We start from the raw sequence: 23,680 nt of genomic DNA, 5'->3' as shown, positions 1-23,680 counted from the left end.
CCGACACGAAAGCAGCGACAACGAAAAATAGTTTCTTGACAACTCCGGTGACAGCTCCCGCACCACTGACAACGGAGCGAATTTGACGTACGCGCACGAAAGAAAATAAAACAAAATTATAAAAATAAACACATGAGCGTAACCCCAATCCGAACGTGGGACTATCCGTTTCAGTATGCCTTACTCAGATTCGATCATCGTTTCGAATAAGATCGAGGAAGCTCCAAGGAGAAAGATTCCTTGCGTGTCGTCGTTGGCGTCGGTTGTGTGAAAACGAAACGTACTGGATTGTTCGCGTGGAGTTCGCAATTGGCAAAAGTGTTGCGCAAGTTGATCGTGCATAGCCATTGCTAAATTTTCAGTTTCAGCGCAATCTGTCCACTAGTTTTGTGGTGGATTTTTTTATTATACTTGTGTTTTGAAAAGCTGCAAAAGTGTCTGCCCAAGGAAGTGCTAGTGCCGCGTGTCGTAAGCGGCGAACGCGGTCAACCAATCGAGAAGGTGCGGTTAAAATGACCAAAGAATCCGAGGACTTAGAGCGGGAGAAAGAAACGCTCCGCGAACGTGCTATGCTTCGGTTTTACTATGCCGCCAAAGATGGGTTCTGCATGCAGCTCTTGGCCTTGTTAAACGATATAAAGGACGAAGATGATCGTCGTGCAATGGCGAATCAGGCAAGTAACGTAAAATCAGACATAATCCAAAAGATCTTGAAACCATTCGTCACATTTCATCATTGGATGTGTTAATCGTTCACCATACGAGTCGTCATCTCGCTGACCTAGTGAAATGGAAACGACAATAACACTGCTTAAGGAAAATTTTACGTTACTTCTTTTTGGCAAACGACCATACGAACGTAATCCCTCGTCCGTGTTTTGCCTACGACGCGGCGACCTGCACGAGTCGTCATCCTCGCATTCTTTTTCTCTGGCCAGCCGCCTTTGGACGATTTACGTTTGCGTGGTTTGGTCGCGTACGTTAATGAACTATAAAATTTTTCGCCAACACATTCGAGTCTTTCGGTGGTATTGTGTCTTGAGGATCGCCGCTGTTTCCTCGCGTCTAAACTCGCGGTTGCGCGCATATCAAGTCTATCTGTTTCTAATTTCGTCGCATGCGCAACATATACACCGAAAGCCACGCGCTAGTGGGATGCGACGAGATACTGCCCACTCCTACAGATGGATCCTCATACCAACGTATCGTGAGGAAAGTTGAAACGCATCGGAAAAACCAAAGAATCGGCTGTATACGACACGTATGAGCCGCTTGCGGGGAGAAACCAACGGATCGGCACTAAACATGCCGCCGTTTTTCGATACACATTTGATTTCGAGTCTCACGAGCTGGTTGTACTGTTTCACGGTCAAGGATAAGTTGCGAACTACGCAAGCAATAATTTTTCAGCCTAACATGAGAGTCGTACAAGATGCTAGATTCGGGCATCTCCAATGGGATGAATAAAGACGAGAATCAAATGTAAACCATGAGTAACGGAAGTGTGCTTTAAACACAGTTTTCCTGTGAACGCCCAACACAAAGAGTTGATGCGGCGACATCATCGTTAGCTATAGAAAACGTGATACACAAAGCGGAAAATTGCGCTGCGAAATTTTAATTCCATTGCGTACCGCATTTCACAGTCGTCTGCGATCTACTTTGCTTGTGACAGTTTCAGAAGGAAAATATAAACTAATAAATTATCAGACCTTGTATACATTCTAGAATTACGTTGGATTAACAGTTTGAAAAATGCATTTCATTTCCGTACACAAGCTTGTCCCATACGATCTTCGATCTCAACTAAAACAAAGCATCGCGTGCACTTTTATGGGAAATACTGGAGTTTTATTGCTCCATTTAACGATGTTTTTTTTTAATAATTTTTAGTTAGTTTAGTTGTGATTTTATCGGTAAAAATTCATTAAAAAAAATGACGCGTGCCAAAAAAATTCAGCATGGAGACGCCTAGTATCGTGTACGAATTTTTAAGATTGGTGGAGACGCCTAGTGATTTGTACGAATATTTTGTTAGTTTTAAAAGTTAATATTCAACAAATGCCTCAAGAATAGGCCTGTAGTTGATTTGTGTTTTTTATATCAATTTCTATTTGTGCGGTATGTTCCATCAATCCAGAAAACTTGTAAGAACATCCAGTTTGAGATATAAGCATACGCTTTCCCAAGTCGTCTTTATTGTTGAATGTGCGAATCTTTCTACCTTCTCTGCGATCTCAGACCTTACGCTGCATCTTCATATAAGTATGCCGTATATATTCACCAACGGTGGCATGTGTTCCTATTCTATACTTTATTTTTCCGGATCGGTTCTATAAATAACCGCAAATGGTGAAAACAGCGATCATGTGTAAACCGCCGTTGAGGTTACTTTTATCGTCTGCTTCTAGGGCATTGAACGCGAACTGTATATCCGCGATCGAAGGATGCTGGCATACGCCGGGAACGGCTTTCCATCAGCCGTTTGAATAGCGCGAGAACTCTTTTTTAACATTAGTGGCATATAAATACTCTTATGATGAGCATTATCACTTAATCATTCATTGACTTTCAACATTAATAGCTTCACATACTAAAAGGTTAAATGCTTCACATATACTTTGGAGTTTTAAAAATTGTACAGTTTTTATCGTAAATCATCGTAGTTTAGTTGAATATAAGGAAGATATTATCTTGAAATAATGCTTCATTTCCGCCCTGTTTATTACGATATACACGTCACGCGCCTAACGACATTCACGAGCGAACGTTTGTACGCCGATTATACGCAGTTTTACTACGTACTATAAACAACACGCGAATGCTAACGAAGGCACGACTCGATCGATGTTGTTTTTGCGCAAAATTGCGAATGGCGTGTTAGAAATTCAAGCGACCTTTGGATCTGCTTGATTTGAAATTTCATAAGAAATATTGCGCGAAACGAAAAACCATAATTTTTAAAGTATCAGCTTAATAAAAAAAAGAGCGCTGGTCATAGGAATTTTACGGACAGCTTTGTTCTGAGTTTGTATATTCGATGTCAGAATAGTTAACCAGCTTCTTTTGTGCCTATGAGTCAGATTTTCCATGTTCGATGTCTCAATATTAAAAGCACTTCATGGTCGCGCCTCCGTCTATAAAGAATCGTACATTCCTGACGCGTCACGCACGACGTTGAAGAATAATTTTGATGCTCGTAAAGATGAACTCGTAAATGAGTCAGCCTCTTGAGCCGCAAGAATGTGGGTGAACTTATTATTTATTTATTTTTTTGCACAACGCTAGGAAGTAAAGTGTGCATCATTTTGTTTTGGTTGCCTGTTTTTACTTGTGCAAATCTTCAACACCTTCATCACCGTTTTTTTTAGCAATTGACACGATCGTGCAATATAGATTGTGCAATAGGCATTCGTATGGAATCAACAATGAGGTTAAATAACGTTTTTATTCCACTTTGCTTTCCACAATTTCCCCCAGTTGTACTACGAAGAAGACCACCAAGTATTGACACCCTTGATCATAGCGATATTGAACGGTCATCTGAATGTAGTGCATATTTTGCTCGCGCACACTAAACCGGACCTCGAGAAGGAAGGCTGCGTGAGGCTGCACGAAGAGCTAAATAATGGTGCAACGGCCCTGTGGGTTGCAGCAGCACTCGGCCGTTTGAACATAGTCAAGCTACTGTTGTCATATGGCGCCCAAGTTGACCATCCCACCATGAACCGGTCGACACCATTGCGGGCGGCCTGTTTCGATTGCCGGCTGGATGTGATCCAGTACTTGGTCGCCCACAGGGCGGACGTTTGTGCGGTCAATAAATTCAACAACACTTGCCTCATGATCGCAGCCTACAAGAACTGCACGGACGTGTTGCAGTACCTGCTGGAAATGGGTGCACGTGTCAACGAGCAGGCACAGTGTGGAGCGTCAGCGCTCTACTATGCGGCTGAATGTGGCCACGTTGAGGTGTGCGAAATTCTGCTGAACCACGGGGCATTGCAGCTCCGCAACACGTACGGTCTTACACCGGCGATGGCCGCTGCGGAGAGGACTCGCGAGCCTGTCGTGAAGCTGTTTCTGGAGAGACCGGGACTGCTGACGAAGGAGGAACGCGTCAACGTGATGGAGCTGCTGGGAGCGTCGTACGCAAACGATAAGGATAACTACAGCTTAGTTAAGGCTTTCCATTACCTGCTTTCGGCAATGGAATTGAGGTATGAGTTGAGCTTCCTTCTCACGTATGCTAAGGCATTTATTAGTATTCCTTCTTTGTAGGTATGAGGATCGTGAAAACGTGATTGTAAAGCCGTCCTTCCCACCCGTACCGGCTTACGAGCATTGGGTCGAATGCCAGACGGTACAGGACCTGCTGGCCATTCGCTACAATCACAACTCTCTGCACATGGAGTCGCTCACGATACGCGAGCGTATCCTCGGCCATCAGTGCCCGGAAGTGGCACATTCGATCATCTTCCGCGGGGCGATCTGTGCCGATAACGGGCGGTTCGATCGTTGCGAAAGCCTCTGGATGCACGCGCTTAGGTTGCGCCAGAAAAACGGCCTGCAGGTGCAGCGGGATTTGCTTCGTTTCGTGCAGCTGTTTTCGCAGGAATATTCGATAAACGTGCCGATCCGGTTCGATAGTATCGCGTTCGTGCTGGGGGCGTGTGTTGACGAGCTGCGCTACAACCAGCAACGAATGGCAAACCCAGGACCCCGGGATGATATGGAGACGCTGGTGGACAACTACGAGATGAACATCGTAACGGTGCTGTACTTGCTCACGATCATCACAAAGCTTATGCGGATGAAAAAGCTTGAGCCCGTGGAAGAGCAGATGATTTATCAGATGGTATATCAGCTCAATCAGATGATGGTACGCTTGCGGGACGATCAGACGCTTCTGCATCTGGCCGTGAATGGTGTTACTCCCGTGGACGACTTTCACACTGGTGACGTTTGCAGGTTAGCACTTGACCGTGAAGAGGAAGTGAGAGTAAAGCAAATTTCACAACTCGTTTCTTATCTCACACTTGCTGATAGGTTTCCCTGCGTCGATACAGTGAAGTTGTTGCTGAAATGCGGTGCTGTAATTGACGTTGTCGATAGCGATCGGAACACACCCCTACACACTCTCACGTCGACGGTAAGCAAATGTAAAAGGGATGCACGTGCCAGAACCGTACTAATTATAAAACTCACTCTCAGCTACAATCGGCAGTACTACGTATAGCGGATAACAATGTTATGCCGGTGGTGAAAGAAATTACGGAACTTTTCATCGAATCCGGCATCCATCTTGACGCGGTGAACGCTGACGGGCTTAAGGCATCGCAAGTTTGCGTGCAAAGTAAGTATACTAACCGTGCGCAGAAACATCTGGTAATTGGTAATGCAACTTCTGTTCTGATATCAACTGTTTTTCTGTCCCTCCCCCCGTCGTTTAGGTTGTGTCGCGGCGTTCATCAAAAGCTACGAATCTCGTGCCATCAACCTGCGCTGCCTTGCGGCTCGAGCGATCGCCCAACATCGAATTTCGTTCCGAAAGCTGATACCATGCCAGCTGGAGGCGTTTGTTGAGCAGCACTGTATACCGAAAAGCTAGAGACACGACGTCAAACACGTCACGCGAAACTAGGATGCTAAATAGCTTTAAATTCTGCGTTTGCTATGCTCTTGGGGTGGATGAAAATCGACACCGGAGCATGGACGGCTGCGGGCGGTAGTTCACGTCCACCACCGACAACCCTGCCGCTCGTCTGACGAACGTAAAGTCTAACCGATTTATATTGAGTTTTACTTCAAGCTTAAATAAAACCAGCGCTAATGGTATTTACATTAGCGTTATTCGCAAACACTTTTTTTTATATGCTACATGAAATTTCTATTATTGAAAGTAATGGCTGCAGGCGATACATCGATTTGATGAACTTTCGCGTCCTTTTTTTACAAAGTACTGGGCGCCTCCTTTCCACAAAAGCACGTGCGTGGGGAGGTACCTTTTCTGCTTGTTGATGTCTTTGTCAAATATTGAATTATCGACGGAGTGTGAATAATGTATCCTTATCGAGCTCGGGAATGCTTGACCGGAAGCAACAACAGCGCGCTCCTTTTTCGTGATTTTGTGGTAGGTTATTGGACATTCAAGTCTAATCAGCTTCGAGAATAGGGCGTTAAGTATCGCCTGACAACGAAGGGAAATATGTTTGATACCAGTTGCTTTTATCGTAAATGAAATGTGGAAATGGGTCCGAAAACATCCTGATACGGTCACAACTTTCCAGATGGTCAGTGAAAGCTGCGTTTTTCGTTTTGGGCAACACCCTGCATTCACACGTTTCTGGACTGTTGTTATTTTTTTTTTGCGTTTTTTCCTATCATTTACCGAACCTATCCTAACATACCAGCTTTCAGTATACGATCCGGTACATTCTTTATTACTTCACAAGGAAAACTCCAACAGGCCAGTACAAGCCAGTGGTCAGTGAATTGTTTTCATCGTTAGCTAAAGCTTCCCATTCGTACTCTTTTTTTTTTGTCCCGCTTTTTTACGCTCGATCAAACCATTCCACCCTCTCTCGCTCGCCCCTTATGAATAATAAACAGCGAAAAATGGGACACAGGAAAGGCACCTCTGCCGGTTTCCATTCCACCAACGCAACGGCAGTAAAAGCGACGCTTTCTCGACACTGCCAGCTGCCGGGAGCAGCAGTTGAGGTTGGTAAGGCACTCCACCACGAACAATGCCATGCCAGGATGCATGAACGACAAGGAGCTATTCCTGGCCTTGCCACACCGTACCGCAACGTCCGCTTGTAGGACGTGAGAATCGTCGACGAATGAAGCGTACAAAAACGCAAATGCCATTCGCGTGTAGGGGCTCGTGTGGAGCCTTTTGGACGACAGGACGGACGCTTGTCCCACTCGCCCAATGTCGCCACTTCATTAACGACTACTCGCTACCCTGCCGTTTCTGTTCCATGGCCTCTCTCTCTCTCTCTCTCTCTCTCTCTCTCTCTCTCTCTTTGTCTTTCTCTGTTTTTTTTTTCAGAACTCCAACAAACCCCAAAGCGGACGCACAAAAGCGGGGTCAAAATAATATTCGCCGACCGAGCGGAAAACTGCATTTTGCTCTATTAATTTCTATTCGAATCCCTTTTACCACGCTTTTCCTGTGGCGCTGCACGTGTCACCGGCGCTGTGAAACCTCTACCATGGGAAAAAGGAGCGCAACAACAACAAAAAAACACACACACACATTCCATTATTGTTCCATCCGCCATAGCCAACGGGGCATGGGATACGTGCGACAGAGAGAACGAACTGGGGGCGAACCAAAAAAAAAAACGATGGAAAAGAGCGAAACAAAAATGCAACATTTCATAAATATTTGAACAAACGCAAAGGCGGAAATAAGGGAGAAGGGCAAATGGGGAGCATCGGAACGCGATTGATGTGGAGAACAAAAGGACCGGGTTTGCGTTGAGGGTGCACTTGAGTGGCAAGTTGGCAACCGGGAAGGATGCAGGCGCGTGTCGAAGCGCATTTGAGAAGGAGCAACGCATTTATGCCGATGGTCGGCTATGTACAATGCAGTAAGGAAAACGGAGAAAGCCATTACCATCGCTGGGAAAAGGTTTCCCAAGAGAGGGTTGAATGTACTGAAATGAAACTGTTTTAAATTCCAATCACCCAGCGCGGTACAAAATGCATGGATGTGAGATGCGTTTTGATTACTTTGCTAATTATTGAAATGCAGCCATCGTTTTCTAAAAGCACAACACACAGCTCATGGTATCGTGGGCATCCTTCATTACATTATGCAATTGCAGACATCGATAGATACAATTTTCTTACCCAACGAATGCAATTCTTCGTGAACACGAGGCCGCTAAGGAGGGGAAAAAAATACGGCATCAATAAATAAAAATGGAACGGTAAAAGTAATTAAATTTCAAATCACTTCACCATCGAAACAGCTGCCAATGTCGTGCCAAATGCGCCAGTGCTGCCGTATGCGGTGAAAATTCATTTCCATTACGCGCGTTCGTGTTCTGACCACAACAGTACACACTCGCTAACCTTTTACAGGACCCACGCAAGGCAATACCCGCCCATGGATCGATGGCTGTGGCGGTATCCCCGTCAGGACGATCGATTCCAACCGCTGCCGGTGTCCCGGAAGGATGCACCCCAGCGCGAACATGTCCTTGGGCAAATAGAACACGGGCGGTGTAGATAAGCGTGGGGCGGTGGGAGGGTTGGAGCACTCCGATGGGGGTGGTGATGGGAAAACGAATCAAAAGGACAATGGATAGGGGTGCGTTTTTTCCCCCCCAGCACGTTCGCTTTTCTCCCGCTTTCTGCCGATAGCAGCACGTCAACGGCTCTAATCAGTTGCCGGAATCGGATTTATCGGTGGCTCTAGCCAACCTGCTCGCGCTTTTAGGGCGAGAAACAACCACTAACGGGCGGTCCGAGTGTCCATCTAGTGGGTGGTCAATCCATTCCGAGTGTTTTGCTTCCTTTTTCTTTGCTTTTTTTTCTTTTGGGAGACAAAAAAAAAGAGGAAACGTTTTTTGTTGTACATATTTTGTTCACGCCATTGGTGACATTTTAATGGCTCCCGCCAGATCCAGCTGACGTTGGAAGTCAACGGTCGGTTTTTTTTTCTTCTTCGCTTTGCCCAGCTGCTCGGAGCATTGTTCACGTTGCACTTGTAGCTTCAAAAACGTAACGTAATTATGACGTCGGTGTGACGTGGCACATACCTTGGCGAGTGTTTTATTTTTGGCAGCAATCTGACCCCGGAAGCTTGACAGGCCTCCCGCGGAATGGGTAATGTCTTATTTACGGCTTATTTACAGGTTATTGCGTCGCGCTTGGGCGCGTGGTGGGCGCCAAGGGATTCCAGCGACGTTTCAATCAAATCCAGTGTTCAGCTCAGCGCCTACTGACGTAGACGAGACCTGTTACAACATCGCGCGATGGAGCATTTCAGCTTCAGACGGCCGTTATTATTTTTGGAGCTTTTGTTTTGAAATTTAAACAAGCAAAGCGGGTGGAAAATGTGTGCGTGAAACTTGATGATCATTACCCGACGAAGAAGGCACTGAAGAAAATGTCCTCCGTCATCTTGATGCTCCGTCTGTTTTCACTAAAATTGTTATAATGACGTTCGCGCTTGCCTGTTAGGAATTGTATTTTAACGTACTTTACTACAAGCATCTCTTTAAGCATCTTAAAGCCACCGTGTACACGTCGATCGGGCCCGCTCATCTCGCCATTTCGTTCCCGACCCAAGAGAGCATCCCGAGAGAGCAAAATGGCGGCTGAAACGGTCTACGGTTACTCTCGCGCGCGCTCTCACTCTCTCACGGACACCCGGATTTGTTGTTGACGGGTCGCGAACGCAAACAAACCACGTTCGCAACGTGGTCCCGAACCGTTCGAAGACCGTTCAGAACCGACGGAACCGGCATCGCATGTGGAACGCGCGTGAAATTGTAGTCCCCAAGTTGGACACGGACGGGACCCTAGACATCAAACCATCGCAACGCAGCACCGCGCCATATTGGAGTGGCGTTTCGAGTGGCGTTTCCCGAGCTAAAAGAGAGGGACACATTTCAAACGCGGCCTCTGTCGAACTCGACACGTGATTAGCCGCGCGCGGTCAAACGGACTAAGCCCCCGAAACGGCGCAGTGGGACCCAAATTTAGACGGCGTTTGATAACGACCGCGAAAAGGTGATAACGATCGCGCGACGCGTAGCGTGAAACATATGTGCTTAATTAGCGTGTGTGTGAAGGAATTAGAGTAATTTGTTTTTAACCATCCCCGGACCCGCGGGTGGGCGCGGGGTTTTCAAATAAGGGTGGGTTGATTTTTTTTTCCCGGTGGTTGAGTGTGTGTGTGTTTCTTCTCGCGAGTCCGGTCGTTGTTTGCGGTTCCAGTGTAACGAAAAAGCATCCATAGCCGTGTGTCACCAAGTAGGCTTTGGTTTAGAGTGTTCGAGTTTACGTGAGTGTGTGAGCCATAGTTGGGTCGAAAAGTGACTGGTGCGGAGTCATGTTCTAGCTTCAAACCCATCTCCATCGGAAATTCTCTCCTCGAGGGACTAAGGCGACAAGGTCGACGAGTGTGACGACGTCTGACGGAAAAGGGCGGTTTTTCTGCTAACAAAGACAACGAGATATATCCCCCCTGATAACGGGCGGACTTAATGAAAACCAGTTGTCGACGGTTCAGCCTTTCTTAATGTGTCCCGGCTTAAGCAACGGCTTTGCACGGGTCCACCCAACAAGGAACGGAATTTCCCTCGTCAAGGGAACCAACGCTCGATCCACCTAGGGACCGGCTAGTCTGGCCAGCACGCGCGCGTGTGTGTGTTTGTGTGTGTAAAAGTGGAGCAATCATTCTACCCCCACCCAGTAACCAACCGGTGAGTGAGTGACACGTACCAAGCCGGACCTCGCGCAATCCTCGTTATCCTTGCGGGAAAAACCGTTGGGAAAGCGACAGCGAAAACAGTCTCCCAACGACACCAACCGTCCTTATCGTCCTTTTTTGAGGCGAAGAACGAACATTCCGGTAAGTGTGGGAAGAGCGAAAAGGAAGCATCAGGGCTTGGTAACTGTTGAAGTGGCGTCCTTTGTGGTCATTAGAAGGTGTCCGTCGGTTTGGACTGACAGGAATCAATTCTCGACGTTGGAGCGCACGGAGCCTTTTGACATCGTCCAAGCAGGCGAGCCATTATCGCTGGATCCATGTTCGATGGAATTATTATTTTTTTTTCAATTTCAATATTTTAATCACCCGTCAAGGTGCACCGGACGAAATAGCGTCTAGAACGTGCTGCTCTGAATGGATGAGTCACGCGGAGTTCCAGCAGCGTGTCATCAATGAGACAAATAATCTAACCAAACATCGCATGCACCATTGAAACACCAAATGGTCTTCTTTCACGAGCTGCTTTCGGAGGTTTCCGAAGGTGCTCTTTGAATGTTTGAACGCGTATGGCGTTTTGCGTTTTTAAAATCGATCACGAGCGCTTTTTAGTTTCGCTTCCCTTTTCACACACTTCAAACTCGCTTATCAACGGCGAGTTTTGTTCACCTTTTTCTTTTTTTTTATGTAATCTTTGCGTACTTTGCGTTCCCATTTGGGTGCGCGCTAGACGATCGGTTTTCGCGATAAGAGCTGCATAATATGTGCAACACGACGAGAGCATTCGTTCTGTTTTAGCTCAACGCCGGGCAGTTTTGCTAAAACGGCGTATGGTCGGTGGTGTTTTTGAAATTCGCAAAGAATTGCTTTCAGTTAATTGAACGAACGTGTTTAGCTTACGTGTGTGTGTGTGTTTGTACGGGTTTTTTTTACAATCTCTTTACTGCCGTCAAACGACGTCCATTATTCGGGAACGCACGTGGTTAGCATGTAAAATACTCGCTCGTTTAAAACATGAAGCACCGGCCGGTATTTCCATCCATCATGCGTTCGAAGGGGGTTGCCCACACTTGCGATTCTAACCGCGAATAGAACGCAAAACCGTTTGCGTTTCGCGAAACGGGCGTAATCATGGAATTGACTGACGTGCCTGTTATACGAACAGACAATAAGAAAAAACCCTCACACACATCCTCCAAGGACACGGGCGGGTCACTGTCGAATTGATAACGAAAACCCGTGCGGCACGTTAATGATCGGTTCGCATTCTACTGGGCGGTTCCCTAATCGCGGAAAATGCCACGAGTTCGCTCACGCGCCTTTCCCTTCACTCGAAGGACATTTTGTGGAAGCAACCACCCGTTTGGTGTCAGCCTCCCGCGGGTCCTTTTCCGAGTGTTTCGGCGCGTTGTCAGCACGTCAACCGGGTCCACCGAGTCGGTCATTTTCTTATCACACCGTTTCGATCAAATGAAACCGCTAATTTTTGCTTCTCTTCGCCACATGGCACACTTTCCCTCCTGCGAGACTCATTTTTCGACATCAAAACGAGCAGTTTCTCCATTATCACCGGGAAGTGTTTGAGTGAAGTGAATTAACACGGACGTTTTGAAGCACTTCTCGAGACCTTCTCCATGCTTCTGTCAGCTGCTCGCTTGTTCGTTTTGTACGATCTAATGAGTCGGTTCTTGCCACAAACTTCAAGTGACACCTGCGTGGGGACTATTCGATCCTCCCTCGTGTGTAGGGGGGATTTTGTCCCATTCCCAGACGTCTGGGGAAGCGTCGGTGGTGGATTTTCCCACTCAGAAAGCCGGCTGGCCGACAAGTGCCATTTGCAATCGACCTTCAATTATCAGCTGCGTGATATCGCAAATGTCGTAAAAATCCCGTCCGACACTCCTTTGGCGTTGGACGCACGGAAGCACAAAGTATCTCTGGGCAATGGGTGGTTTTTCCACACATTTTCCTACCCCAAAGCAAAAAAAACGGTAGGTGCGTCGTCGCGACGGTCGCTCTGTAGGTCGTACAGGTCTATGGAAGCCTCGCGGGTGTCAAATTTGCGAAATTTTACAGCCATCCAGCGTCGGTTAATCACGCAATCGCACGCCCAAGCCAGGCCCCTGTTTGCTTTTCTCGTCGCCCTGCTGTGTGTGAACCTGAGCCGGCCAGCCCGCCACAGGCGTGCTTATAAACTTAATTACTCCTCATCGCAGACGGTTTCGGGTGGCTCCTAGCCCCACACGCAGTTTCCAGATCGTGCGTGACACGAGGAAGCAAAAAGCCCACCGCCTTTCCAGTGTCAAATTATCGCCACCCACTTTCCAAACCCCCTCAGGGAAAGTCCTCAGCTAATCCACGGCTACATTATCTTGCCACGCCAATAAAACATCCACCGGTGGTCGACGGTATAGAAGCTTCCCAATCAGGCCATCGGCCAGTGTCGCGATAATCTTGCGATAAATAATAGACACGCTGTTGTGGTGTCCGATTGTGGACCCCGAAGCTAATTCCAAAAAGGGGTGGGCATTTTGACGGGAGAGAGGAACAAGGAACGGATGTACGGGGGTCGTAAATCACGCCGTCTCCCGCCTCAAATAATGGTGAGGGAAAACTACGGGTCCGCGCAGGATTTTCCCGAGGCAGGATGAGCCTAATTTAAACGAACAACGACCGACCAATTCGCGTCCCATCGATCGAGCTCAATTGAATTCCCCTTCCGAAAGGACCTCCCGCTGGTTCTCCAAATCCAAAACCATCGAAGGGTTGCGTGGGTGTCCACCCCCTCGATCAATCACCGTTCCCACCCGGTTTTGGATTGGATTCGAGCAAGCCAATGAATTACATTAATTGCCCGTTCGGTTCATTGCACCGGAGCCATTGGGCAGAGAGCCAGGAGGTCCCGGCGCCCCCATCATCATCAGCCCGATTCATCATTCATCGCGTACCGACGGTTCGAAAATGTCGCCATTTTCTTTGCCAAAGCTTTCGATTTTCCCGTTGCAATTTCTTGCGGTTTTTTTTTGGTGCACTTCCTGGAGGTTGCAATAAATTGCAACCCCCGGTTCGGCAAACGGTCTGGGCAATAAAAATCGAGCCTAATGTCCGATAGTGTGGGTGTGTGGGTGGAAAACGAATCAAGGCAAGCGCTTCACATCCGGGATGGGGTGGTTTCCGGGTTCCGGTTCTGGAAGGGGGAAAATATCGCTTAATTATTCAGCCCCTTTTTGCCTGGGATGGTACAATTCCAGCGCACTCGTTCGATCGTTTTGCTGGTAAAACACACCATTCGTAGGGAAAAAGGGGTGTTTTTTTTTCACCCACCCACCCAACCCAACATTTGCCTACGTAACAGTGATGTCCCCCGTACAAAACGGGGTTTTTGCGAGTGGTCTCTAAAACCTGACTCATATGAAATCGGCCTCTGAATCCTACTCACGGATGGGGGTCTCTGGCCAAACCACGGGGCTTTGAAATCACGCTTCGACGGCAAGCCTGATGGTCTCTAAATCATCCAGCAGGTGTTGACCCTGGCCACTCGAAGGCCTTCTCCCCCATCCCATCTCCTTTCCTTACTAACGACGCTGCTGACCTTCTGGCGTTGTGAATAAATTCCACTTCTACCCACGGTGCACGGAGCACGAATGCAACGAAAATGCAACCGGCCAAACCACCCGGGCACCCATAAATTCTGCTCCACCGTCCGTTGCGGCCTAATGCCGGAACAACGCTGGCAACTTTATGCAAATTGGTTTCCGGATTTCATGGCTTCTCCGGTTGCTGCCGCGCTGAATGCGTTCGTGCACGAGAAGCTCTACCTACCGTAGCGATAAGGGGACCTTTAGCGCGTTTAAACCTCCCAACCGGGTGGGACCTCGGCCGGATCCCCGGGAAAAGGACTTTCCACACATTCCTTATGCTTGATAGATAAAGAAAGGCCCGTCCGTTTGCTTTGGTGCGATCACCTCACGGAGCACCTCGCGTTATCTGATAACGCGTGCGGCAAAATTCACTGTCACCGGTTAATCCTTTAGCCCTCTTTGCGTATCCCGTGCCTGTGCCTGGTCACGGATGGCCGCGAGAAAAGGGTCTTCGTGCGTCATGCTTGGGATACGCCACGTCGCTCATTCAAACGTCGCTATCTTTAGAGACTCCCACTTCGTCAGACGTGTGTCATTTTGTCGTGATAATAACACGAAGTATCTACTCTATCTCTACTTTCTAGATAACCGTCCAAAAAAAAAGGCCATAGAGCAACGAGCCCTGGGAAAGCATCATTAGTTTTCTGCACAAACCCAGTAACGCGCCATGATCATATTCCTCTACCTAATACTGGTGCTCGCGTGGGCGCTGCTCATCATCATCCTGAAATGCAAAAAAGCGCGCGCAAAACGCCTCGCCGAGCAGGAAGAGATCGCCCAACAACCGGTACACGTGGTGCAGATCGGTTCCAACCTCTACGACATCATGTCACTGCAGCGGGACAACTACAGTGGTGTGTACGGTTGCCACGAGCATGGTATCATCGCCCAACACCGGCAGCGTGCCTCCGCCAGCGTGACGCACTCAAACGCGGCCTTCATCGGTGACGATGGGGCCATCTATCCCGGAAATGGCATGGGTAAGTGTACACTCACAGAGGGTCCTTTTTCCGCCTGTCGCTCGAATCTAATCTCGGCCTTTTTTTTCCACCCACAGTGGCCATGGAACCGCCACCATCGTATGAGGAGGTGATTCGACTTCCCGCCTACTACCCGAAGGTGGAAACGTTCGTACCGGAAATGGTGGTCCCTCCGTCGATGCCAGCTTTCACTCCACCAGCGGCGGTCATACATCAGCCCCAGGTGCACCAAGGATCCTTGGTGGGTCGACCGGCGGGAGATTCTTCGTCAGTGGCCACGATCACATCGGGCACGGACACACAATCCACTGTAGGTCGTGAGCAACATCCGACGGAGCCACCGGTCGATGCGAATGGAAACCGGCTCAAGAGCGTCATTATGACTAGCGCCGCCGTCAGCAGCTCCAGTCCGGTTGCTGGTTCTTAACAAGGAGTCTGACCAACCGCCGGGCGGCTAGGATAGAGTCGAAAACCGTTAAGTGCCTACCGGGGAATCCGCACGCTAGAAAAAAGGAGGCTGCCGTTTTGGGCGAAACGCGAGGCAAATAAGCGCATATCTCAACGATTCCTTACTTAGTTACGGGCGAAGAGCTGTACATTTTTTGTTTCCTGTTTCAAGCTTACGGGCCGGGACGAGCGTGCGTGGCCGTCGGTCGCATAGGAGTATTTATTTACTTAGACGTTCGTTTGTATCTACTTGTTTTAGTGGCCCGATAGGGGCTCAACCAACTCCCAAAGATTGCCGTTTTGTGAATTGATACTGTGCAAAAAATATACCTACTACTATAATCAAAACGCACAAAGCACTTGCGCGCTTTTCTTTCCTCGCGGTGGCTTTCCTTAGCTACGGTGTTCGGTTAAAAACAGTATTTTTCTCTTTATTTCAATCGCTCCCGATACACTTCACTACACCTCGTTCGTAATGGTTACAAACATCCACACATGGCACAACAGGATTAGTAAAGACGTGCTTTAAAATACAAACATAACATTAACGTCCGGTTTGCAACGTAAAACTAGCATCCCTTCTTAAGTTACTCTTTACACTCGGCGCTGGCTTCTATCACCTTATCGCTATCATAAATAACAAGAGCTTTTAGTTAACTCCCTCACCCCATCTAAAAGCCGACGGAATGTTGTATGTACATCAATTTACACAGCGTTTTTCACGCTTTTGAGATGAAATCGTTAGGCTGCAGGCTCACAGGCTCGTTGTCGCCTGTAGCTTAAAGTACCGACTTCGACTTTCCACGTCCTGGTGGGGATTTCGTCGACGTTCGTCCACCGCGTAGCAGCTCGCCATCGATGGTAGGTGCCGATTCTGGCCCCTAAAGCGTACCATCCCCCACACGAACGCTACCAGGCTCGTGATGAGAATGATGGTACCCAAACCCTCGAGCAGGACGCGTCCTCCACGCACGGAGGGTAAGCGAGCTGCTTCCGCTTCAGCCGCTAGCTGCATCTGCCGGAAGTCAGGATCGTCGCGAATGTTATCCGTAAGGATACCGACGCTTTCGTCATCACCGTTCTCATCATCGTCGTCTGAATCATCGCCCTCGTCACCGTCGTCCATGTTGTACTCTAACGGATCTGATCCACGATGATCGACACGGTCGCTTTCTAGCGTGCGGTTGTCTTGCGTGTCGTCTTCGTCCTCACTGTTGCCTTTGAGCAGCTCATCCCGGTTGCGATCGTCGTGCCGGAATTCGGACGAAATGCGTTCAAAGTCCGATATGTCGGACTCGTTCGTCTGCCGGGTGCTGATTTGGAGCTCTTTCTTGATGGATTTTCGTTTTGATGGGTTAACTTGTGGCTGGGGAAGTGTGGCTGCTTGACACACGCCCAGGTATTCGTCCTTCGAGATGTCTTCCTTCATGATTAGACAGAATTTGTAGCTGGAAAATTCGGAGAACCATATCCATATTATAATGCTATCCTTTATAACGTCCATAGCGGTATAAACACTACCTAACGTTGCTTTGCAAGTCGTACGCCCCTAGTAGTTTGGCACTGTAGCTATACTCTACAGCTGATACTGGCTCTTCCGGTTTCACGATACAAGAGACCTGCGCAAAAGAGAGAATCGAAATCATCAAACACTCTGCCTCTTGGAGCGGTTTGTACAATAGCTTACCTCAGAGTTGTACAGAATGGTTTCAGGATCGTCCGTGTGGAACACATACACAAACCGGCACGAGTAATCATCCGTATCCAGCAGCCAGCTCAGAAAGATATCACTCTCGTCGGTGATGTTAACTCCATGCAATCGCACCTGCCCACCAATGTCCCGCACGTACGATGCGTTATTCTTGAGCTTCAGCATCACTTCGATCGTCTGGAACGTCTCATGATCCCGGCCTTCCGACGGCAGCTTGCTAGCACCCTCACCACAGTTCAGTGTTTCCGGTGCTTGCTGCAGCAAATCGGCACCCTCGAGATCGGGTGGAGTCGCACAGATCGCCCCTAGGATCCCCTGCGAGGCAGGTCGAACACCTGCCAACCACCGTAAGAACGGTTGCATCGTGCAATCACACACCAGCGGATTGTTCTCCAGCGAAAGGCTGTGCAGTTGGGTCGCGTTCACCAACGCGTCCTCCGCGATCAGCGAGATGTCGTTCCCATCGAGTCGTAGCTCCTTCAGCGCGGGTAACGGCGAAACCACATCCGCTGTCAGCGCCCGCAGGAAGTTGTGCGTAAGATCGAGAATGATCAACCTGGGCAGGTGTTTGAGTGACGCATCCGAAATGGTAACGATGCCGTTATGTCCCAGATCGAGCATCTGCAGTGAGGCCAACCCAGAGAAGGCATGATCCTGCAGAACATCGATCTGGTTGCTGTGAAGTGACAACATCTGTAGGTACGGGTACGCCTCCAGAGCACCGTTGTGGATGCTGGCGATCGAGTTCTTGTCGAGGTACAGAATTTCTAGCCCACGAATTCGCGGAAGGGTCGTATTTCGCAGTGGCCCTCGGATGCCGTTCGAGTGTAGGTGTAGCTCTTTCAGGCTGAGACACGCCGCAAGTGCTTGCAGACTTTCGGGCGACTCACCCAACCGGTTGCCGTTCAGCTTCAGGTGTAGCAGGTTCTTCAACGGCACCAAGCTTTTGGGTGCGATAAGCGATATCTGATTTCCGCTCAGCTCGAGGTACGACAATCGGGGCACGGCCAAGAAGTCACCGTTCTGCAACGCCTTGATCCTGTTAAACGAGAGATCCAACCGATCGAGTTGACCAACGGCTCCTAGCGCCTGCATCGGGACACTCTCGAGCGCGTTGTTGGGAAGTCCAAGCGCCTGCAATGGTGTCCGAATTCCCGCAAAGGCAAGCCGATGTACGCGTTTGATTTCACCCGACGACATGACCAACCCCTGCAGCGACACGTTCCGGAATATACTCGCATCGCTGATGCTCGTCACGTTCTTCAGCGTGCAATCCAACAGCGATACCTCGTAGGGCGATCGCCTTAAGCTGTCCGCGATCACCTCCAACCCATGCAGATCACCGCTACACCGCAGCGTATGTGGTAGATCACAGCTGCACTCGAGATTGTCTCCTCCAGAAACGTTGGGACATCGCCAGTCGGCTAAATCTCGCCCACGTGGCTGCAAACCACCCTCGAAACGCTTGCCAAAGCTCGCCTTCCGATCGTACGTGGGCTTGTTGACGAACTTCCGGGCGGTCCACGCCGCACCGAAGGCATCCTGCGCGTCCTGTGACAGCTCGTCTTGGGTTCTATTACTACTACTTATGGTGGTGGAACTACTGCTTAAACTAGACGATGGTTGAGGAGTCCCCATCGAGGGGCTTTGGTAGACGGACGGTGCTGTGACGGGTGCTTGACTAGGTGTCGGAGGCGGAGACGAAGGCCTTTTGCTGGTGGGCAGCATCCCTCCACCAGCAATGCCGGCCGTCATGAGTTCCGCCCCATACGCGATCGCGACGAGCTGTCCGACGGTAAGGCATGTGTATACTAATTGAAATCTGCAATGAAATGAAGCAGAGAACAATGATTATGTAGATGTACTTGTATCCTTAAAATATCCTTAGATTAGTTTTGAATTAGAGCTGAACCTTCTTTCCACAGGTGTGATCCTTTTATTAATATGATATTTTATTAAAGTCTAGAAACATTTATAAAACAAGATTCACAGGTTCAGTCACAGGTTGCAAGAAACCCTCGCCAACCTGTTACATCAATTTGCATATGAATATCAACGTGCGGACCAACAATTACCACAACCTGAAGTCCGCTAAGCTCCAATTCCATGTCCAATTAGTTAGCTTCTTCTAACACGCAACTAACCCCCCGGGACTCCTGGACTTCCTCCAACCTGGAGGAACCACGCTCTCAGCCTCTCGCAATCATAAACCAGCTGAGCCGCTGATGCACTTTGATCTCTCAGGCGATTAGCCGATGTAGTCGTCCAATAACAACTTCATAACAAACGCCTCTCAACGGCGGCGGTGGCTAATTTCATCTCTCGATCTCTAGCGAGCAGCTTCTGGGCATCGAAAAGCGAGAACATCACCTGCAATCGGTTCAACCAGTTGCTTCCAGTTTCTCAGAATCAGTTAGCGAGTAGGCGTACTATCGCGGAGGCTTTAAAATGGGTGCTGTACGTTGTCGACACCTTCGCGGTGTAGCGAGCATCGGGTTGATCGTTCTTTTCGCACTCTGCACCGAAACCAGCGGGAAAATATTCGAAAAGTGTCCCCTCGCTAGAACAATGGAGCGCGGGCAAATCTCGTCGCGATCGCTGATCTCCAACTGTGAGTAGGAATGGGAAGATCCCGAAAAGTTGGTTGTAAAACTGTTCCACTCCTGCTACAGGGGTTTGCCTTGTGATGGCCGAAAGCGGTGGTGACACCACGAAAAAGACGATCCATGAAAATGAATCCACCAGCTACGGTGTGTTCCAGGTAACTTGAACTAACCTCCACTCACGATCGTGTGATTAAACGCGCTGCGTTTGCAGATCAACAGCAAAACCTGGTGCCGAGAGGGACGCAAAGGAGGCCGCTGCAACAAAAAATGCGAAGGTAAGGTGGAGCTAGTTTCGGCGATCGCGCCATAAATCGCCCAAAAAGGAAATCCATCCCCAGGAAGGTGGCCCATTACACGCATTAATAGCCGGAAGGTGAACCCGTGAATGGGAAATCGCGCTCGAAAACGCTTCCGTCCCGGGCACGTGTTTGGGGTAATTTGCTGAAAGTGAAGCCCACTCGCGCCATTTTGCCAACCAAATTCAATGTCCAAATTTCTCAGCTGGAGCTCGAGATCCCTATCTCTCGATCTCTCATCGTTTCCGGTGTGGCTTTTAGCCGATCGATCTAAGCAGCCCCTCAGCATGTTCGTCCTTTAATTCGGGCTATTAATTTTGTTCGCTTGCTTTCATTCCCGTTCTTGGCGGATCTCGTGCAGACTTCATCGACGACGACATCAGTGACGATATCGAGTGTGCGAAGGTGATCTACGTAGATGGCGGATTTGGCGCCTGGAAGGGTTGGGTCAACCGGTGTAAGCAGAAGACCCTACCGGATCTGTCATCGTGCTGGAACTAGACACGGAAGTAAGCCTTCCACTGGGGCTTGTGAAGTTGTAGAATAGTGCGAATAAAGCAATGGCGGCAACAAAAATGCATAATTTAACGGTAGTTTGACATCGCCGACATTGTAGACATTATCACGTGTTGGCGCCTCATGGAACGTGTTGGCGCGTCAGGCTTGTTAGTTTGCTTCGTTTTCTATATTGGCAATTGGCTACGCTTGATTAGAACACACCGCGATAAGGTCTGATATCGAGTGAAGACACGAAACAGATATCGAACAGCAAACACTCAGCGGCAGCCCACGAGAAACCCACAAAACTATCAATGTAAATGCCGACTAAAATCGTCTTTTGCTTAGTTCCAACACCCAAATGATCTTCAGCTCTGCCAAGCTTACTCACCCCGAAAGCCAACGAAACGATGCACGGCAACAGATAAGCCCGCGCTCGGCGATTAAGTTGTTTATATTTACATTCCTACACCAAACCCCCACTCACTCTCTTTGCTCTCACTTCCAGCTTTTGCATCACATTAGAGTTTCGTTTTGTCCAGTGGCATGGCATGGTGGAATTCCCCGGTCATTTAATAAAAACACAAACAAAAACCGACGGGTCAACACGGAACGGAACGCAGACCACAATCCGTGGAAAATCGCGCATACGACTTCGTTCAGAGTGAATGTTACAGCCATTAGGTGTACCACGATCGTGTATAGATGATCGACGAACCGAAGATCGATGCATTTGGTGCATAAACAATTCCATCTAATCGGCGTCGGTTCCATGTAACAAACTGTTATCTTTGTTAAATAATTCAAGGAAGCCGCTAGAGACATCATATTTTATATTTTCAAGTTCATTTCATGGAAAGAGTTTATCAGCAGACCCATCACTTCCGACACATGATCGACACTTTTCGCCCCTAGGGGGATCGAAAAATCGGCAGCGAAGATTCACACGGTTGCAACCAACACCACCGCGCCTCCATACGGGATGATAATGAGCGAAAGGTTCGGAACGGGAGCACTTCAACTGGCACATCCCCACATGGGGTGGGTTGTTGCAACGTCAAAACCACCCCGGCACCGTAGTAGTTGTTGCGTGTACACAACCAAACCCCCATTCTGCCTCAAAACTCACCCTTCCACGGTTCCACGATCGCTTTTCACAGTGCTCAAACACAACGCAGTTAAGTGGGTGGTGTGTGCTCGGGTTCGCCACCGATTCACCTATAAAACGCGTGTCTGCGCATCAACGCAAGCGTAAGTGGTCCCGATCGTACTAGTGACGGAACCGGAAGTCACGCATGGTCGCCCGTGTTCTGGGGCCGGTAATTAGACTAGCTAGAACCGGGAAGTAAATTCGGGATCAGTTTTGGATAGCGTGAGTACAACAGCGGAGGTTTAATGCCGTTTTTTAGCGAGAGTAGGGAATTTTGATTGTACTAAGGTACGCGAAAGCTTATGGAAAGTAAAGGTATAGACATCAGCACCGACGGTATGTTAGCCGTTTAATGTCGACTTCATTTAAAGCTATCTAAATACATTAGATAGGAGGTCAACCAATCGGTTAACGGTTCTATGAGTTAAGGTTGATCGCCCCGGATCGATACATTACAATATTCCAGTTTCGTGAAGTTCAGCTACAGAAAAAAAACACCCAATAAAGGTCAATTCAATACAGCTGGCAGACCTGTTCTTCAAGGTCTTTCTGCTATGCCGGTTACGCTTGTGGTGTGGTTTTGTTTTAGCCCAACCATGCAGCAGCGTTCTGATGTCACCATGCGTTCAGTTCAGGTTCGGTTGTTGTGGCTTTCGGAGATGAGAAAAGTTTAAATTCTACGCAAGCAAAAAGCGGTGTTGTGAACGTGCCACAAGTGCTCTCCGCTAAACAGTGTTTCATTCTAGTGAATTTTTACATTTTTTCCACAGGAACATTTACAGCTGTTTTCGTATCGAAAAACCAAACCAAACAAGCGATGGCACGCGTCGCACAATTAGGATTCTCTCTCGGGCCAGCGATCCGGTGGATCACCGTAACCCTGCTAGTGGTGGGCCTGCCGGCAACGATCGACGCAAAGATCTACACCAAATGTGAGCTTGCCAAACAGCTGACCGCGAACGGGATCAGCAGAACGTACCACGGCCACTGGATCTGTCTGGCTATGGCGGTTAGCGGACTGGACACCTCCAAGACGACAACGCTACCCAACCAAACCGCAAACTATGGCATCTTTCAGATCAACAGCAAAGAGTGGTGCCGCGTGGGCTATAAAGGCGGTAAATGTAACATGAAATGTGAAGGTACCTGACGATCGCGGCTTTCGCACGTGACGCAAAGGTTCATGGTTTCATCTCTACTTCCTCTTTTGTAGATTTTGTGACCGATAACGTGACGAACGCCATCCAGTGCTCGAAGATGATCCAGCAGCAGAAGGGCTTCAACGAGTGGCAGCTGTGGCAGAAGAAGTGCAAGGGTAAAGATCTGCCCGATCTATCGAACTGTGGTGCGATCGGGTGAACGGGCAGATAGCGAGTTACTTAATTTCTGCGCTACTCTCTTTGCAAAAACGTATCTTTATTCAACAAGGCAGCAAATACAAACCCCACTTAGCTTCCAGTGAAATTTGTGAAGCGATAAATAATCCCGGCGCATCACATCCCCAATCTGTTTTGAGAACATCGACAAAACAAGCCGAGCGCGATCGCGAGCTATAAAGCTAGTTAAAATCCAATAAACATCCTGCCACGATCCCTGTGGGGGCATGGTGATTAACACAAATTTCCAGTTAATTAATGCTGGATGTACAACATTTCTCAGTTTGTCGCACAGCTTCGTGGCCACAGTTTTATGGTTTTATACGAGCCCGTGTCCGGGTGAACTATTTGCGATGGTACGATTGATCTTCCGCCGATTAGCTTCAAAATCAGTTCTCTCTCTCTCTCTCTCTCTGTCCCATCTCGTGTACCTCGCAGCCGGTGGTCTACGGGCTCTGGACCAGGGCTCTAGGAGCGTGCGAATTTGTCTTTTCCCATTTTTCTGGATAGTAAACTTTGGTG

At 48.6% G+C, this 23,680-nt stretch overlaps 5 protein-coding genes across 5 annotated transcripts; 4 read left to right on the top strand and 1 right to left on the bottom strand.

The window, feature by feature from the left end:
* Window positions 1-512: 512 nt before the first annotated feature.
* On the top strand, window positions 513-5,855 carry LOC128723228 (protein fem-1 homolog B). The gene is made up of 6 exons (XM_053816946.1): window positions 513-674; window positions 3,481-4,220; window positions 4,282-4,971; window positions 5,050-5,152; window positions 5,215-5,356; window positions 5,454-5,855. Exons 1-6 carry the CDS (start codon window positions 513-515, stop codon window positions 5,609-5,611), a joined length of 1,995 nt encoding a protein of 664 aa, XP_053672921.1. The 3' UTR covers window positions 5,612-5,855.
* An 8,906-nt stretch (window positions 5,856-14,761) lies between these two features.
* LOC128726033 (uncharacterized) lies at window positions 14,762-15,846 on the top strand. The gene is made up of 2 exons (XM_053819814.1): window positions 14,762-15,074; window positions 15,152-15,846. The coding sequence occupies exons 1-2, from the start codon at window positions 14,762-14,764 to the stop codon at window positions 15,499-15,501; spliced, it is 663 nt and encodes a 220-aa protein (XP_053675789.1). The 3' UTR covers window positions 15,502-15,846.
* A 141-nt stretch (window positions 15,847-15,987) lies between these two features.
* On the bottom strand, window positions 15,988-19,002 carry LOC128726268 (uncharacterized). The gene is made up of 3 exons (XM_053820065.1): window positions 17,209-19,002; window positions 17,043-17,140; window positions 15,988-16,969 (listed from the first exon to the last, which is right to left on the bottom strand). The coding sequence occupies exons 1-3, from the start codon at window positions 18,985-18,987 to the stop codon at window positions 16,276-16,278; spliced, it is 2,571 nt and encodes an 856-aa protein (XP_053676040.1). The 5' UTR covers window positions 18,988-19,002; the 3' UTR covers window positions 15,988-16,275.
* Window positions 19,003-19,680: 678 nt separating this feature from the next.
* On the top strand, window positions 19,681-20,709 carry LOC128726271 (lysozyme c-1-like). Its single transcript, XM_053820067.1, has 4 exons — window positions 19,681-19,843; window positions 19,905-19,993; window positions 20,050-20,113; window positions 20,496-20,709. Exons 1-4 carry the CDS (start codon window positions 19,681-19,683, stop codon window positions 20,633-20,635), a joined length of 456 nt encoding a protein of 151 aa, XP_053676042.1. The 3' UTR covers window positions 20,636-20,709.
* Window positions 20,710-21,805: 1,096 nt separating this feature from the next.
* On the top strand, window positions 21,806-23,396 carry LOC128726270 (lysozyme c-1-like). The gene is made up of 3 exons (XM_053820066.1): window positions 21,806-21,883; window positions 22,553-22,924; window positions 22,996-23,396. The coding sequence occupies exons 2-3, from the start codon at window positions 22,600-22,602 to the stop codon at window positions 23,139-23,141; spliced, it is 471 nt and encodes a 156-aa protein (XP_053676041.1). The 5' UTR covers window positions 21,806-21,883; window positions 22,553-22,599; the 3' UTR covers window positions 23,142-23,396.
* Window positions 23,397-23,680: the final 284 nt, after the last annotated feature.

The sequence above is a fragment of the Anopheles nili genome, chromosome 3 (assembly GCF_943737925.1).
Source record: "Anopheles nili chromosome 3, idAnoNiliSN_F5_01, whole genome shotgun sequence".
Classification (NCBI taxonomy): domain Eukaryota; kingdom Metazoa; phylum Arthropoda; class Insecta; order Diptera; family Culicidae; genus Anopheles; species Anopheles nili.
The sequence above is the reverse complement of the archived record's forward strand: the minus strand, read 5'-3'. Positions and strand labels throughout refer to the sequence as shown.